General features: G+C 41.1%; 1 protein-coding gene across 3 annotated transcripts in view; it reads right to left on the minus strand.

Moving 5' to 3' along the window:
• Positions 1-1,151: 1,151 nt before the first annotated feature.
• The window catches only part of erbin (erbb2 interacting protein), a 55,165-nt gene continuing 41,056 nt past the window's right edge, over positions 1,152-15,260 (minus strand). Inside the window, exons 15-27 of one of the 3 annotated variants that reach the window (XM_051412178.1) lie at positions 14,392-14,491; positions 12,256-12,377; positions 11,753-11,926; positions 11,411-11,593; positions 11,194-11,296; positions 10,920-11,094; positions 9,296-10,820; positions 7,359-7,502; positions 5,881-5,937; positions 5,545-5,712; positions 4,934-5,026; positions 4,692-4,766; positions 1,152-4,586 (exon numbers count right to left, since the gene is read on the minus strand). In XM_051412178.1, coding sequence (XP_051268138.1) covers positions 4,479-4,586; positions 4,692-4,766; positions 4,934-5,026; positions 5,545-5,712; positions 5,881-5,937; positions 7,359-7,502; positions 9,296-10,820; positions 10,920-11,094; positions 11,194-11,296; positions 11,411-11,593; positions 11,753-11,926; positions 12,256-12,377; positions 14,392-14,491 — 3,027 coding nt within the window. In that variant the 3' untranslated portion in view covers positions 1,152-4,478. Of the gene's footprint in view, positions 4,587-4,691; positions 4,767-4,933; positions 5,027-5,544; positions 5,713-5,880; positions 5,938-7,358; positions 7,503-9,295; positions 10,821-10,919; positions 11,095-11,178; positions 11,297-11,410; positions 11,594-11,752; positions 11,927-12,255; positions 12,378-14,391; positions 14,492-15,260 lie in introns of all 3 variants that reach the window. The other 2 variants (XM_051412177.1, XM_051412179.1) reach the window with 2 other exon arrangements.

Genomic DNA, 15,260 nt, shown 5'->3' on the forward strand with positions numbered 1-15,260 from the left:
AAAATCTATTGAATTTACACACACCTGTATATGATTGATGATACATTTTAAAGGTTTATTCTGCTACTATGCTTGATATGCAGATGTCATTCAGTAAGCATTACTTTGGGTTTGTAAGAAAAACTAAAATGCTTCCTCTACATACAGTTAAACTAAAAGCATATAGCCATGCTGGAAGCTGTGTGAGGATGTAATGATCATCGCACTCAAAGTATTGGATGAAAAATGGCTACAACAGGGTAAAAAAACAACAAAAAACAGAGTACAGTTTAGCCTGAGGATGGCGCCAGAGGTACGGCCATGTTGAAAAAGGTTTATCCTCTGTAGGTGGCAGCTTATCTCAAGCTCACTGCTCTTTACAGACTGCTCTGGGTTCACCAGTCTAGACTTGGTTTTAATACATTAAAACCTGTGCAACATCATTTTACATTCTCACAGATTATTACAATCCAAAAACCTCAGCATGTTGCCTGCAGTGTGTGCAAGAGGCCTTCAATGACAAATACAACACACCAGGGAAAAGGAACAGGCAGGATGAGTTTGTACCATCCTATACACACACTTTAAATAAGTATCTGTTCCAAAAACCTCCTGAAGTGTGTTTTATTTTTAAATAAAGGCAGTGTTTTTAAGCTGTTGCAGTGCCACAAGTGTGCTCTCCATTCCCCACATCTGTATACGTCAGCCTTTAGATATCTACATACAGCACCACGATTTACCAGTGAGTACAAATTAAACTCATTATTGTGCTATTGTTGCTGCTGTACTGAACATCTCGTATTCTGTAACTAATGCAGCCCGAGTACCTCTGAGAGAATATAATTAATACTGAATACACACACACACACACACACACACACACACACACACACACACACACACACACACACACACACACACACACACACACACACACACACACACACACACACACACACACACACACACACACACACACACACACACACACACACACACACACACACACACACACACACACACACACACACACACACACACACACACACACACACACACACACACACACACAGTTGACCCGTACCTTTGTACTGTATGTACTGTGTTATTCATTTACTGCACTGGTTAAACAGAGAAACCCGGAGGACGAAATGAAGACAAAAGAATCCGTGTTAAAGAGCATTAGTTTTATTTTCCACAGGTTACTTCAGAAACAGGTAATTATGTACAAAATCTGGAATGTTGGATAAATGCATATCAATCATTATCTCACTGTGGGTGTTTCCAGAGAAACCTTAGAAATACTAGCTATACATTAAAACGAGTGCCTCTGCATTGCAATTTATTGCTGGTTTTACAATCGCAAGTCACTAATGCCATTATTAATTCTTTTCTCAAATTTTTTAGAGTATTTACAATTTGATTAGTAAGGTCTAAAAACCACAGATGACTGCTAAATAAATAAGAACAATACGGGAGCATAAGAAACAGACCGACATGGATGAAGAAAATGTGAAAACATGTTTTATCTCCCAAGATTGTCTACAATGTCAGACTGTATGTTTTTTTTTTCTTCCCATGAGTATAAAGTGACCGTTACCCCAGAAATGTTTCCCCCTACTCTTAGAAAGTAAACAGAAATCACCAACAAAATGAATACAAATATAAACAATTCATCTGTGTAAAACACTATATGTTCTGTGAGGAATTTGGGAAATGCACATCATATCGTCATTTGCCTGCGAATAAAATTTTAGATTCTGTTGCGTCACTTACAGCTACCTTTAAAACAGCGTGACTATTATTATTTAAAAAGGGACGTTTAATTTTTGTTAATTACCACAGTGTTTTCATTTTGGTGCGACAGTGCTACGAGCACGAAATATGGGTCAAACTCAACTACATACAGGAAGAGTACAGTAGATGCCACAATCTACTTTAAACGATTTGAAGGGAATACAATATGTAAAAGCAGTTCATCCAACAAACAATTCAGTGGTCACAAATGTGCTGTTAGAATTCATTGGGGCCCATTGCTTAGTATGTGAATTTCATCATTTCCATTTCTTCTGGAAATACGTCTCACTCAACAGATATTTACAAGTGAATGAATATTAACGGAGAGGAACATGAAGTGGAATTAAAAACATTTTCCTTCTGACAGTTTTTGCTTTTCGACAAACATCAGGAATGTTCTGAGATGCAGCTTTGACTGGATTAGTTTTCCCAACAGTGTAAGTTGATTATTTTGCACAGATGAACATGGGGAGTTATGGAATCTAAGCAACAAACAGTAAAAAGCCTTGGGCAAAGTGAGACAAACATTCACTTTTACACAATGCAGAGTAATCTTTTTTTTTTTTTAGCACTACCATATATATTTCCTGTGCTATTTCATTACAAAAAAAGATTCTTTTCACAATATAAAAATCATGTAAAATCATCAGGGATTACTAAAAGGTTGTGTTTTTTAAAAATGCTATTTGATGTTTTTCTGAATGAAAATAAAGGCTTTGAATATTGCTTTTAAGCCATTATGCTGCAAATGTACTCAGGAGGTTGTGAATATGTGGATATTGCTTGGGCTCTGGGGTCAAAGGTCCTCCCCTATTCAAACAGTTCAAGGTCTATGGCACTTGACAATTTACGTCTCCCAACTTTACCCTCTGTACAGCGAAAAAAAAAAAAAAAAAAAAAAAAAAAAGCGCTCCCAAGTGATGAGTAAAAAGCATGATAAAACATTTGAATAGACACAAAAGGCAAACTGTGGTCTTCTCCCATGTAAAAAATAAAAACTGCCAGATGTTGAAACCCCTACAATACAAACACTCGCATTACATCACCAATGGATGAAACATGAAGCCCTTACAAAAAGAAAAACACAACAAGTGAAACATTGACATGTTCTTATTCAAATATCTTCCTTAAGTTGTCTCCTGCTTTTGCCTTCTGTCCAAAATTTCCAAACTTGCTTTGGTTAACTAGCATAACCGCCAATATCTTTCTCTGCTTAACAGAATAGTTTCGACATTTTGGAAAACATGCGTAACGAAGCGGAAGGAGACCAACAGTCAACAACTGTCCTTATAGCACAAGGACTGGAGACGGGGAAACTAGCTGGATCTGTTCAAAGGTAACAACATCTGCTGAAATCTATCTAGTTTGTTTAATACCTACAAAAACTGAGGTGTAAAACTGACAATTCAGTGTCTTATTGAGGGTTATGTGCCATTTCTTGATGCTGAGCCGTTGCCAGGCAACGTGGATGTTATGGCTCCTGGCCAATAAATAGTCTGGTATTTTAACCCCTGAAAAACGGGTAATAGACATTTTAATTAGTGAGCTTAAGAGGTGCTGGTAGGTGGATTTTGTCACCTTTGGACAGAGGCGTGATAACCGTTTCTCTGTTTCCGGTCTTTGTGCTAGAGCTAGCCGACTGCTAGCGCTTCCATCTTCTTATTTCACACACCGCCTGAAAGCGAACAAGCGCACTTCCCAAACCGTCAAACCCTTTGCTTCAAACAAAAGCTTCTGACTGGTAAAACAGATTAAGGCTGAGCAAACACATACTACACCTCATCTCTCCCATTTCCCCAATGTTTGAATTTCCTTTCCATATTCCAGTCTCATTAAATGATCACATGCAGACCGCATTCCTTCAACATCTGAAAAGCTGTGATTTCATTTATATTGCAAAGGATTCCCCCTCTCCCCCCCCACAGCTCAGGTAGTGGTCTGGTTAGGTGATATGCCGAGCAGTTGCTGTGAGGATATTTGGGAGGAACTGAGGACTGAAGTGTCTGTACGGTGGAGGGTGTTCACAGGTTTAATGGAAGCAGGGGTGGATGATTTCCTCTTCTCAACTCTTTGATTTTGCAAGAAGAAAAAAAAAAAGAAAAGAAAACTCTCCCAAAAAAAAACAAAATCAGAAAAACCTCCTCGATCTACATTCGTCTCCACATGAAAAGCACGTAACATTGTCCTCCACAAAAGATCGCACGGCAGACCAAAAAATGGTTTCAACATCTTAAAAAAAAAAAAAAAAGGAAAAAGAAAAAAAAGGCAAATTGGATGACAGAAGAGAGGGAGCCCTGCCCCTAGTGGTCAATTCATGTCAATCCGCAGAAATAAAACCTAATTTATGATAAAGTATTTATGAGATTTGGACAAAAAGAAAAAAAGATGATCTGTACAGAGACCACAGTAATTATTTGCTTCAGAGCAGGTCGTATCTTCAGCTTCTTTTGTATAAAAATATATATACCACAGTGATGGCCTTTTGAGGACTCGTACTTGCAGAGGTTTGCCGCCGTCTCACTTGGATCCACTACATTCAGTGGTTTTCCCCGTTTAATCAAGGCTATGAAGATCTCTACTATAAATAGTCCCAACAGGTATCAACAGATCAGTGTCCTCTGTGTATAAAAATATGAGTCAACATAAATCTCTCGGTTCGTCTCTCCTTCTCGTGTCCCCCCGCCTTTAGAGGTCAGTTGAGTCTATGCTTGCACGTCTCTTATGATTATCAAATCCACAGTGTTTGGAAACGTCTTCAGGAGGGCCACTGCGTTCCCATGATCGATATTCACAAAGCTGTATCCATTTGCCTGTGAGAGAAGACAGAAACACTGGTTAGCATGGAGAAAAATACTAGTAAGCCTTTAACTAGTCAAAACGGATCTTTGTGATAATTCATATAGACCGCAGAATACCTGGATAATTTTATCTCCGGGCTGAAGAACCTTGCATGCCGGTCCCTCAGGTTGAACCCTTGTCACAAATATGCCCTGAAATGACATGATGCTATATTAATTACATATATTAAAAGCAGCTAGGTTGCACTGAATGTTTTCCTAAATAGATGTACAGCACAACCAATCAATTTCTGTGAAAATAATACAAATATGAATGGAACAGAAAAGGGGTCCTTTAAGTATGGTATTAAAAAATTTACATTGTCATCTGGTCGAAAGGGATTTCCCCGGCCTCCCACTCCTCCTGATATACTGAAACCCAGCTCTGGATTCTTCTCCACTTTCACACGGATCTGAAACACACCCACATACTTTCATCAGCCATTTATGCGCAGTCATTGGCTGTTAATTACACAATATTCCCTGCATTAGTCTAACAAAACCACAGCAGAACTTTAGGGAACTGGTTTCTAGCTAAATATGACACAAAATTCTGGTGAAAGAGCACAAATTTCAGGTTCTCACAACTCTAAGATTTAAAGACTTCCCTTCAAAGATTAGACTGATGAACTGATTGACTGTCCATTAAGTATGACGCTACATAAACTGCATTTTATTGTTTTTTTACCCTGTTCCAGTCCGTATGTTAAGCTAAGCTAACCGGCTGCTGTCTGTAGCTTGATATTTAACGAACAGAGTATAATACTCTCATATCTATCTTCTCATTTAACTCTCATTACAACAGCGTATTTCCCAAAATGTTAAACAGTTCCTTTGATCAAAGTTTAGCTGAGAAAATCCTCAAAATCAACTTCAATATCTAGCAGGTCTGTATTTCTTCAAGTCATTTCACACAAACACCGCCCTTCACCTCATGCTGCAGTGCGTCTTGGGGCATGCGTGGGGGCCCCTGGGGCTGATGGGAGACTTTGAGCATCAGGTAGTCAATGAGCTGCTCTCTGGAAGGGTGGCGGGCCATCGGCGCCTGGCTCATCTGGGGACGACCAGTGGTGCCCATCTGACCGTTCATCAAAGGCACCTAGGAAACAAAACCCCAATGATAAACAGCACTGTATCAACATTATGAGCTCTTCAAAGCAGATAAAATGCAAAGCAACCTCTGCAGATCTAAATCCTTCCCTGGCTAATTCGAAACATTTGACACATTTGTGCTCTGTAGCTAAACGTCCGTATGTATTCAACCTACTTTTCTGTGGGGGTCCATGGTGTAGCTCTGCTGCCCTTGGGGACCAAACACATCATCCTGGAAGGACAGAAAGTGATGATTATAAACACTGTGCCCAAACCCCACTCCACTGAAACTCATTTACAACAAAGGATAATGGACAAGACAGACAATTAGATACTGACATGAACATTTGTCAAGGGTGGTAATGACATTAGGCATTAATGTGTTGCGTTAGAAGAAAGGGAAAGGGATCTGATTAAAATGAAAAAGAGATTAAACTGTGCTTAGTTTCTATTCAGACACTAAGCAGCATGTAATTCTGACTCTTAGCTTTCTGGAGATAAAGTGACTCTTAAATGTTAAGTAGGGAACAGGTTACACAACACTCTCAGACAACTTTAGATAGTGCAGATGCCTCTTCTACACATTCTAAAACCCACTCTCTAAAATCACTTAGACGCACACTTCTCCCACTTACCTTTTGCAAACACAGTTTTCATCCCCACACACAAAAGTGACAGGTTGTGAAGTGATTCTGAAGTGATCGGAGGTTGAAGTAGAGATGATAAATGAGCAAAATAAGGATTTAAAGTGCAGTTAGAAGGAAAAGAAAATGATGGTTGCTGAGATGAATTACAATCACACGATGCGAGTATTGCAGAGTGGAGGGATAACACACACTGGGATAATGATTATAATGTTAAAAGACCCTGGTGTGTTTAAATGGGTTTTTTTGTACCATACATGAGACTTATATATTATATATCTGATTATTAACATTAACACAAATTAAGGTAGGCTTTCTTCGTGAAGAGACTGGCCGGAAAGCGCTTATTTTCCTCAAACAAGCCTGTCACAGTGCAGGGTGCCAGCTGGATTCAGAGAAAATACAGACCTGCTGTGAACGTGTTTCTAGAAATACAAGCCTCCCATTGCTCAATAACAACACATATTTCTTGCTCATTACTTGAATCAGATGTAGTGGATAAAATTAATTAAGCTGCACAGCCTGCATGTTTTGTGAAGTAGTAGTTCAGCAGATTTATTGCCTATATTAGCTAAAGCTCTGTAGCAATTCAGTCAGATTTCAGTTCTGTATTTCTGATTCGGTAATGGACGTAGTAAAGCCACTAAACCAAATGGATGATGGTACAAAAAAATGAGTAGTCCCCTTTTAAACAAGTCAAACTGCATTACACCAAGGGGAGCTGCACAAAAAAAACCGTAGAATCCATCAATTTCTCACTCTACGAAGACATCACACGTACTAGACAGGGATTGTGGTCGTGAGAGATCAGACGTTAGGAGAGACATACTTTCACTTGCCTATAAAAGGACAAGTGAAAGATGGCTGTGGGTCAGTGATCACTTCTCAACGTCGAGGAGAGAAGGAAACAGACATTTCTTATCTTCTAAAGGATGTGAAACTAGCAGGAACTGGAAGCCCTGGCTTAGTAATGAGCAGCAGGAGCTAGCTTCAAGTTCACAGTACTCACACAGAAGCCCAGAGCTCCGTAGGGCTGTCCGCCCCTGGCACTAAAGACCAGAGACCCTTGGCTGGCATGCATATCCCTACAGCTGCCGTAGTGAGACCAGCTCAGCGGAGCGTTATTGGAATTATAGGAGCGAGACAGCGCATTCTGAACAGAGGGACGACATGGAACAACCAGCACCAACAGACACGTCAGCGGTGGCCATGCAATCCACCAAATGAGTGTTGACATAAAAAAGACACAACAACAACATTTACAGCATATATAGACAAACATGCAGGGAATCAGAAATATTTGGCATACAGATGGGTTAGTAGGCTCTGGTAAACTTCCAACTCCATATTAAAAAAGGCAGATTCACTCAAACATCTGTAATAGTATCTAAACATACAGATAGTTTTGGTTTCATTTGCAGAGGTTTTGAGAGGCCCCAGTATGGGGATGGGTTCTGATAGCTGGTTCCACTTGGCTGCTGAGCTATACCAGTCCTTGTATTTTGCCAACAAATCTCTTATCAAAACTTTGATTTAAGAGTCTCTTAGATAACCTGCCTCTTTCTGACGCAAATAAAGAAGCTGGTGAAAGCAAAATACGAGCTCACTCACTGACATTGTGATTAATTAGACTATGGACTGAACACGATTAGACCACCTTTACTTTCAAAAGTGTTGATACACTTCACAAAGTCACCAAAGTTGTGAGAGGGTACTCATAACAGATATTAAATATGTATCTACCATCCATCGTGTTGAACGAACTAACTTGTGGCATTTTGGATATCTTAAGAATGTTAAGTGCTCCGCTATAGCCGGTCACACTGTATTCTGTGACCTGGAGCAGTGCAGTAACAGTTCACCTTCAGGTAATGTTAAATGCATTGTAAATGCAGCTGTTTAGTTTTTCTGAATCACAAGGTAGAATTAATATTTCCACTGTGTTGTTTTTACTGTACCGTCTGTGGTTCCTGCAGCTGTAGCACAGCCCCGCAGAGAAATGAGTCAGGACAGGATTAATGAATGTCACAGTGCAGTGACAAAAGATGTGGTCATAGCTCTGCACACTTTCAGCACAGTGGAATATCAGCGGTTTTAGGTGTGATACCTAGTTAAAAAAATACTTATTTTAATATATAATACGAATATTTCACCAAGATATCTTCATTACCCACCAAACAAACTACCTATAAAAGGTTTCATAAGGGATTCGATGGGTAGATTTCAAAGTGGATTCATATTTGATGCCCTTGATGTAATGATGTATGGCAATATGTATGATATGAAATGCCATCAAACCCTACTCCTAACCCCTACAAAATGAAGGTGAATGAAATGCGTTTGTGGTGCTCACAGCACTGAAACAATTACATTTAAAAATTAAACTGCATCATCTCTTCCAAGAAACACGTCCATGTTACTCTGGATAATTCAGTGCCGACAGTCCGCGGATTATTCGGATTAACAGAGACACTGTTTCTGGAAAGACGCATTGCAGGTTAATATTTTTACATGCAATTTTCTAATGCTTTTTTAAGTCGCACAAACAATATTACTTTCACCTGCACTGTATTAGGGCGGCATCAGAAATCTCAGAGGCAGTTACCATACAGCAAAAAATAACAAAACTATCTGTAAGGCTATGGGGAACAGAGAAGTTATGTGTTTTTGTAGTTTGGTTGAAACTAAAAAAGCTGGGCTTTCCAAATATTATCTTATACACATGTTGTTGTGATGGTCTTAAAGCAATATCCTTGTTGTGCTTCTCTGTAAGGATGAGCGTATTCATACAGTTGGCCTCGTAAGTGTGATCTACACGTCATACCTTAACCACCACAAAAAAATACTTTTTAAAGATCAATTCCACCCTGAAACTGAAATGACGAGGACAACAAAAAACAAAGTATAGACAAATAATTTTAACAGTTGTAGTTCATAACTTTTTACCTTTTCCATTTTCTTGGCCTCGATGTGCCGCATCACCTGGTCTCTCCAGTCAACTGGCACCCTTCCAGCGCCAACTCCTCCTGACACCTGTCCAGGCCCATCCAGCAGCGAGTGCTCAGATTTCACCCTGGTGTTGGGCCTCTTGCTGGGGCTACTGTGCTGGTAGTTGAAATCGCTGACAGACATGGTCCTCTCTGGAAGCTCGTGGGGCTGTGGCCTGGCGCCGAGAGGCCTGGAAGCTCCAGGTACATCGATGCTGTAAGTGCGAGCTGAGAGGGGCCTCTGCATGGCCTGGCTCATTGCCAGTGGCCCCCTGGCTAGGGTGTGAATGTCCCTGTACGTCATGTATTCCCCATCAGGTACCTGCATGCGCCTCGGGTCGCCCATAGAGGCTGTGGAAGCAGTGCTGCTTTGCCTCTGCAGAGTGCTGCTTCTAGACTGGCCTCCTGTAGAATGAAGTCTCTCCTTAGCCCACATGTCCCCAGAAGGTTTGGGACCCATTGGAGGCCCCCTCTGCTGGGGCTGTAGTGGGTAAGGAGGTGCCTGATTACGGTTGGAGTAGTTGGTGTTGGCTAGTGAGTGTGGAGGAGGAGGGAGGTAGCCTTGGTGCTCTGGGGGCATGGGCCCCCTCTGGGTCCAGAGGCCCTCTTTAGGCATGGCACTGCTTGTGTACTGTATGTTGTACTGAGGAGGAGGGATGCCCATGGCCATGCTGGAGGACACTGGATATCTGCTGGTGCTGGCAGGGGGCTTAGAGGAAGAGAGAAGGTCTGAGGAAGATGCAGAAGAGCCAGGGTAGATCTGGAGAGTCTGGTCATTGAGTAACTGACTAGCTGACTTGCTCCTGACTATGCTCTGGCCCTGAGCCCCTGGCCCAGGGCCGGCTCCTGCCATTCTAGTCATTCCTGCTGTGTCATAGGAGTCACTATCCCCATCAAAGGAGTATATCTTCAAGCCTCCTGTTTCTATGTTGCTGATGCTGTGAGACTTCATCACCTGCGGGGGATGGCACCTTTTCTCTGGAGACAGTTCCTCTGTGCTGCGAGACAGAGACATGTCACTGCTGGCTGTCACGCCTGTCGAGGCCACATGCACCGCAGATGTCTCTACTCTCATCCCTTGGCTTCTGTTACCCAGACTATTGATGCAGTCACTAACCTGCTGGTTTCCATTCAGAAAATGCTCCATGTTGTCATTGCTAAAACCCTGCTTGCTGTCCAAGTCCTCCCGGGTTACTGAGCCATTCTTGGTTTTGTCCACCTCGTCCAGCTGAACCATGTTGTCGGTTGGTAACTTGGACACGTTCATATTAATCTGGTCCCACTTGGTGTAAGTTTCTCCCATGCCATTGTTAATTCCCTTCTCAATGAAGGCCAGTCTGGCTTCCATGGAAAGGTCGTAGTCTCCCATTTTCTCCGGTGGGGTCTGCTGGGTTTTCAAAAGGGCCTGAAGGGACGTTTCAGAGCCATTACCATTATGGAGGAGGGGAGTGGTGTCTTTAGGCTGGTTCATGTTCTCATCTTGCCTACAACAAAGAACAAGAGACACATCAGATTCTGTAATAACGGCAGGAGCCAGACGGTCCTTTTTACTCCACATTAAGATGCTGAAGAATGGCACTAACCGGCTTTTTGGTAGAAAGGGCATTTTTGCCTCTCTCTCAGGGGTGCACAGAGAGTTGTCCTGACTGCTGTCTGTGGTCAGAGACACGGAGTCAGACATGCGTGATGGAGACGAACAGTTACTATTGTTCTGGTTGCTGTTGGCCACTGTCTCATCCAGCAAAGAGTCTGCGTCATCTGTTAAACAGAAATATATCATTTGTCAACTTTAAATTTTTCACTTAAAATAGTATCTTTTAAATCACTCAACAAAACCTTTACCTTTTTTGTCCTTACTTAAAGTCACTACTTTAGGCTGGTTGATGGAGATCTCAATAAGAGGGGGTCTCATCTCTGCAATTTTCATCTCCTCTTCTTCATCAGACAGCTCTTCAGAATCCTAAAGACAAACAATAATTTTCTTTAGGCTGCATTCGAAACTTCCTAAAGCACTTGCTGCATTTCTTGTTTGTTAAATAGTGAAATAAATATGAGTACTAAATGTTAGTAGTACCTCCAGTGTGTCTTCGTGGTTCATCATGGAGCCCCCTGAAGATTTGAGAGGGACTTTCTGAGAGCTGTAAGACTCTGAAGTGTCTTTTGATTCTGATGTAGAGAGGTTTTGGGCATGTGTGTTGTTAGAGACTTGGGGCTCCAAGTCAGATGCCATGCCGTTTGGACAGGGGGCCTCTATCACCTGCAAAAAACAGCACGGATGGTCAGTTATTTACTAAAAATTCTCCTTTACTTGCATATAGAATATGCAATTTGTTAAAGGAGAACTAAATCCAGGCAAAATAGACAAGAAACGAAAGTGAAAGATTGTTTAAAAATATCTATTTTAGCTGAAACTGACCTTTACTCCCACATCCTGAACTCCAATATGGTTCCTCTCCACTGGTTTTGCATCTTTGCCTGACTCATCACTCGACTCGTCCTCCTTCAGCCTGTGAGCCACCGACTGGGCTGTCTTCACCATGTTTTTCAGCTCGTCTGGGTATGGTGTAGGGTAGCGCTTCAGGTTTCCCTCCTGGAGGAGTACAAATACCCACAATATTACCATTAACGTTATGTGGTTTGCCATTTTGACAGAAATGGGATAGTAGGATTAAAGTCAGTGTTGAATGGCAATTACATGAAGAGCGAGGTCCATTCAATATATAGACACATTTACCATCTATACAAAGGTCACCTCTGGTCAATTGTTGCAGAAAATGGGACATGAGGCACATTTTACATGAACAAAGTGAAGCTTGTTGCCAAAATAATACTTGTGATTACAACAATGTCCTTGCAGTTTGGTAAACTATGTCACCACAGTCTTTTTCCCTTTCCCCAATTAACCGTTCTGACACTAACCCTCGGGGGTGTTTCTCTCTCATCCTTGTCCTCGTCACACTCGAAGGCCACCTGAGCTCGGTGCTTGCGTTGTTCCTCCCAGAGAGCTGGATTAAAGCTCTCAGAGTCAGAGTTGGGGATGTCTGAAATAAAAGCAGAAACCAGGAGGAGGATCATTTGTTAATTTGTTTTTAATTAAGGCTTTGGAAGTCTCCCCCACTGTGTTTAATTCTTGCAAGTCTGACTTTGACCACAAGATGGCGTAAAGACAACATGAGGCATGCCCATAAACTGAAGGTGCTGCAGAGGAGCTTGAAATTCAGGAGTTAACTCCTTAAACTCAAGCTGAACCCCCTGAACCATACAACAATGAAATACTAACACTTGGAATTGTAGTTCTCATAAATTGCAACAGCAAAAAATAAGCACTTTGAAAAGGCTTGACCCTGCGCTTCAATCTGATTCCAGTCTATTTTAAAGTTTAACATAAAAAGCAAAAATATAAAAACTTTAACATTCTTGCAGGATTTGCCATGACTAAGCATTCAATTCAATCTCACTCCTTTGCCATACACCTGTCTGACTGCTACATGTTGGAAAGGGAGAAGCAAGGCAATGATTACTATGACAATCATGTCACAGAAGTGGTGATTGTGGTTGTGATGACGTTACTTTCCTGAAACTCTGCATTAGCATCTTGCGTTAGTGATCTGCTCTCCACTGTGTCACTCAGACTGACACAGAAGTATTAACTGGCACAACACATTTGAAATCTTTAAGAAGTTTATCACATACTCTCTAACTTAAAGCTGTCATTGGAGCTTTAAGTTTTGAGTCAGTCAGTGTGGTTTTCCTGTACTAAAAAGCTCTTTACCCTCAATTTAGTGACACATATAGTGATACAACAGGTTGCTATCTAAAAAACAAGTACATATTGTGTAGGTAACAACTATTGTAGATCATTCTGAGCCAACATCAGCTGAGAACAGACCATATCAAGAACTCTGGTTGTCTCAGCTTAACACGCCATAACAGAGAGCGAATGAACAGTGCATAATATGAGTCGCCTGCCGTGTAGCTTCCATATCAACAAGTTGTAAAACATAACCACTGCAGTCAGTTAGGTTAATCTAGCTTCTCAGGAAACATGACAAAACAGTAGATATGATAAATGGCATAAAGCAGATGACTGGGAGATAAACCGTGGACAGAGCCTACATACAGTAACCTGTATAGGTGCATTTTCTGGTGGTGCGATGTAGTTATAGACCGAAGAATCGGTTGGCTTATTAAATCGGTCTGATTATCTGACATTTTGAGATAATCTGCATCGGCTGATGTTTTTTTGATGTTGAATTTTATAAAAAATTAAATGCAAAACAACACCTTTCTGGCCAAGACAACCATGTATGTTGGATTGTAATGTGTATGGAATAATGGAATCATACATGATTTGTCTTTTGATATCGGCATTTGCCATTAAAAAAAACCTATATTTGTTAAAAATAGTGCAATTCATCGCTCACATCGTCACGAATATCAAGCAGTTGAGTCGCTACTATTGCAGTAGTTCAAGCATGTAGATCTTGAACCACTAATTACTCTAAAGCTAAGACGAAACAGGGTCAGTGCAAGCTGTCTGGTGTAATAGGAAACCAAACCAAACTAACAGATGCTTAACAAGAAGAAGACGACTTGTGTTTCGTCTGCAGCTTTGGTCTCAGGTCCCTCATAAAATATGAATACAGTAATCCTTGCAGGTCACGTATAGGCCTGCTTCTATAAAGATGGTAGCAGTAGTCATGGCAGTGCAAGAGAATCTGATATGAAAATTAATTTACTTTAACTGAAAATGAGTCTGTTAGGTACTTATTTACAAAACCACTTTAGTTTCTTACTGTGTATGGACCATCAACTTCGATAAACTCTTAGTGTTTGATTTTGATAAGTGATCATATTAGTCATACAAGTAAAGCTGTTTGAATTGTACGATTGCCTGGTAGTACTCATTGATTAACAAGCTTGAATCTTTAATATCCAGCCCTGCTGTGAAGAACTGATTGATGAAAACAGGTCGGAAACATTTGCAGTTTTGCTAGATTAACCATGAAAGAGTATAAAAGAGATATTTAGTCTTGATGAATGCACAGTACTCACAGTCCTCAGTCCTGATTTGCTGGGGGAACATGTAGTTGGTGAGCACGGTTTTGTGTGTCTCTGGATCCTCCTCTTTTTGGAGAGGGATCAGGGGCTTTGACTGTGGGAGACAGAAAGTAGGTTTGAGTGTGCTATCGGCAATCAAAGGTGCTTTGTCAAAATTAATGTGGTTCCCCCAAATTTCCCACAGTCCTTTCCAGCTGAGTTTGTCCCTCTAGTCTTCTCAAAGCCACCCACTGGCTTTGCTTTGACTGAGACACTACTAAGGCACATCTGGGTGCCACTTTCTGTCAATCATTCCTTTATGGAAGTGGTGTAAGCTCCATCAATGTCCCTTAGGCCTCATCATCATTGTCACACCTGCCAAACAGTATCCCTGTGTCTCAGTACTGTGGCTCCTGTTGGACTGCCTCTCCCAGGTTTTATTTCTGCCCCTCTTAACACAACAAAAGCTGCACTCCTCATTATTAAGCAAGTAAAGTTCATATACAGTACATATAGCACCTTACTGTGTCACAAAGTGCTTTACAAGTCAATAAAAGCAAGGACAACTACAATTCTGATACACTAAGACAACAGAAAATCATCAATAAAAGGCCTGTTTTTCACAAACATAATTTCTGACATTTATGAAAAAACTGTCTATAGGAAGGCTGTTCCTTCAAGAGCCTCGGAGCAAAAGCTTGGTCTTGAACCAAGGGACAGCAATCTAGCCCTGATCATATGACCTTGGAGTCTGTCTGTACAGTTTCCTGTTAGGAGCCCGAACTATAAATCAGTCAGGCTGAGCAGTGTGTATGTCAGCAGATATTTTAGTACAGAAATGCAAGAGATGTCACCATTCTATAGTTTGTCCATCAGAGAGTTCA

This window comes from Dicentrarchus labrax, unplaced genomic scaffold, assembly GCF_905237075.1.
Source record: "Dicentrarchus labrax unplaced genomic scaffold, dlabrax2021, whole genome shotgun sequence".
NCBI classification, from domain to species: Eukaryota; Metazoa; Chordata; class Actinopteri; family Moronidae; genus Dicentrarchus; species Dicentrarchus labrax.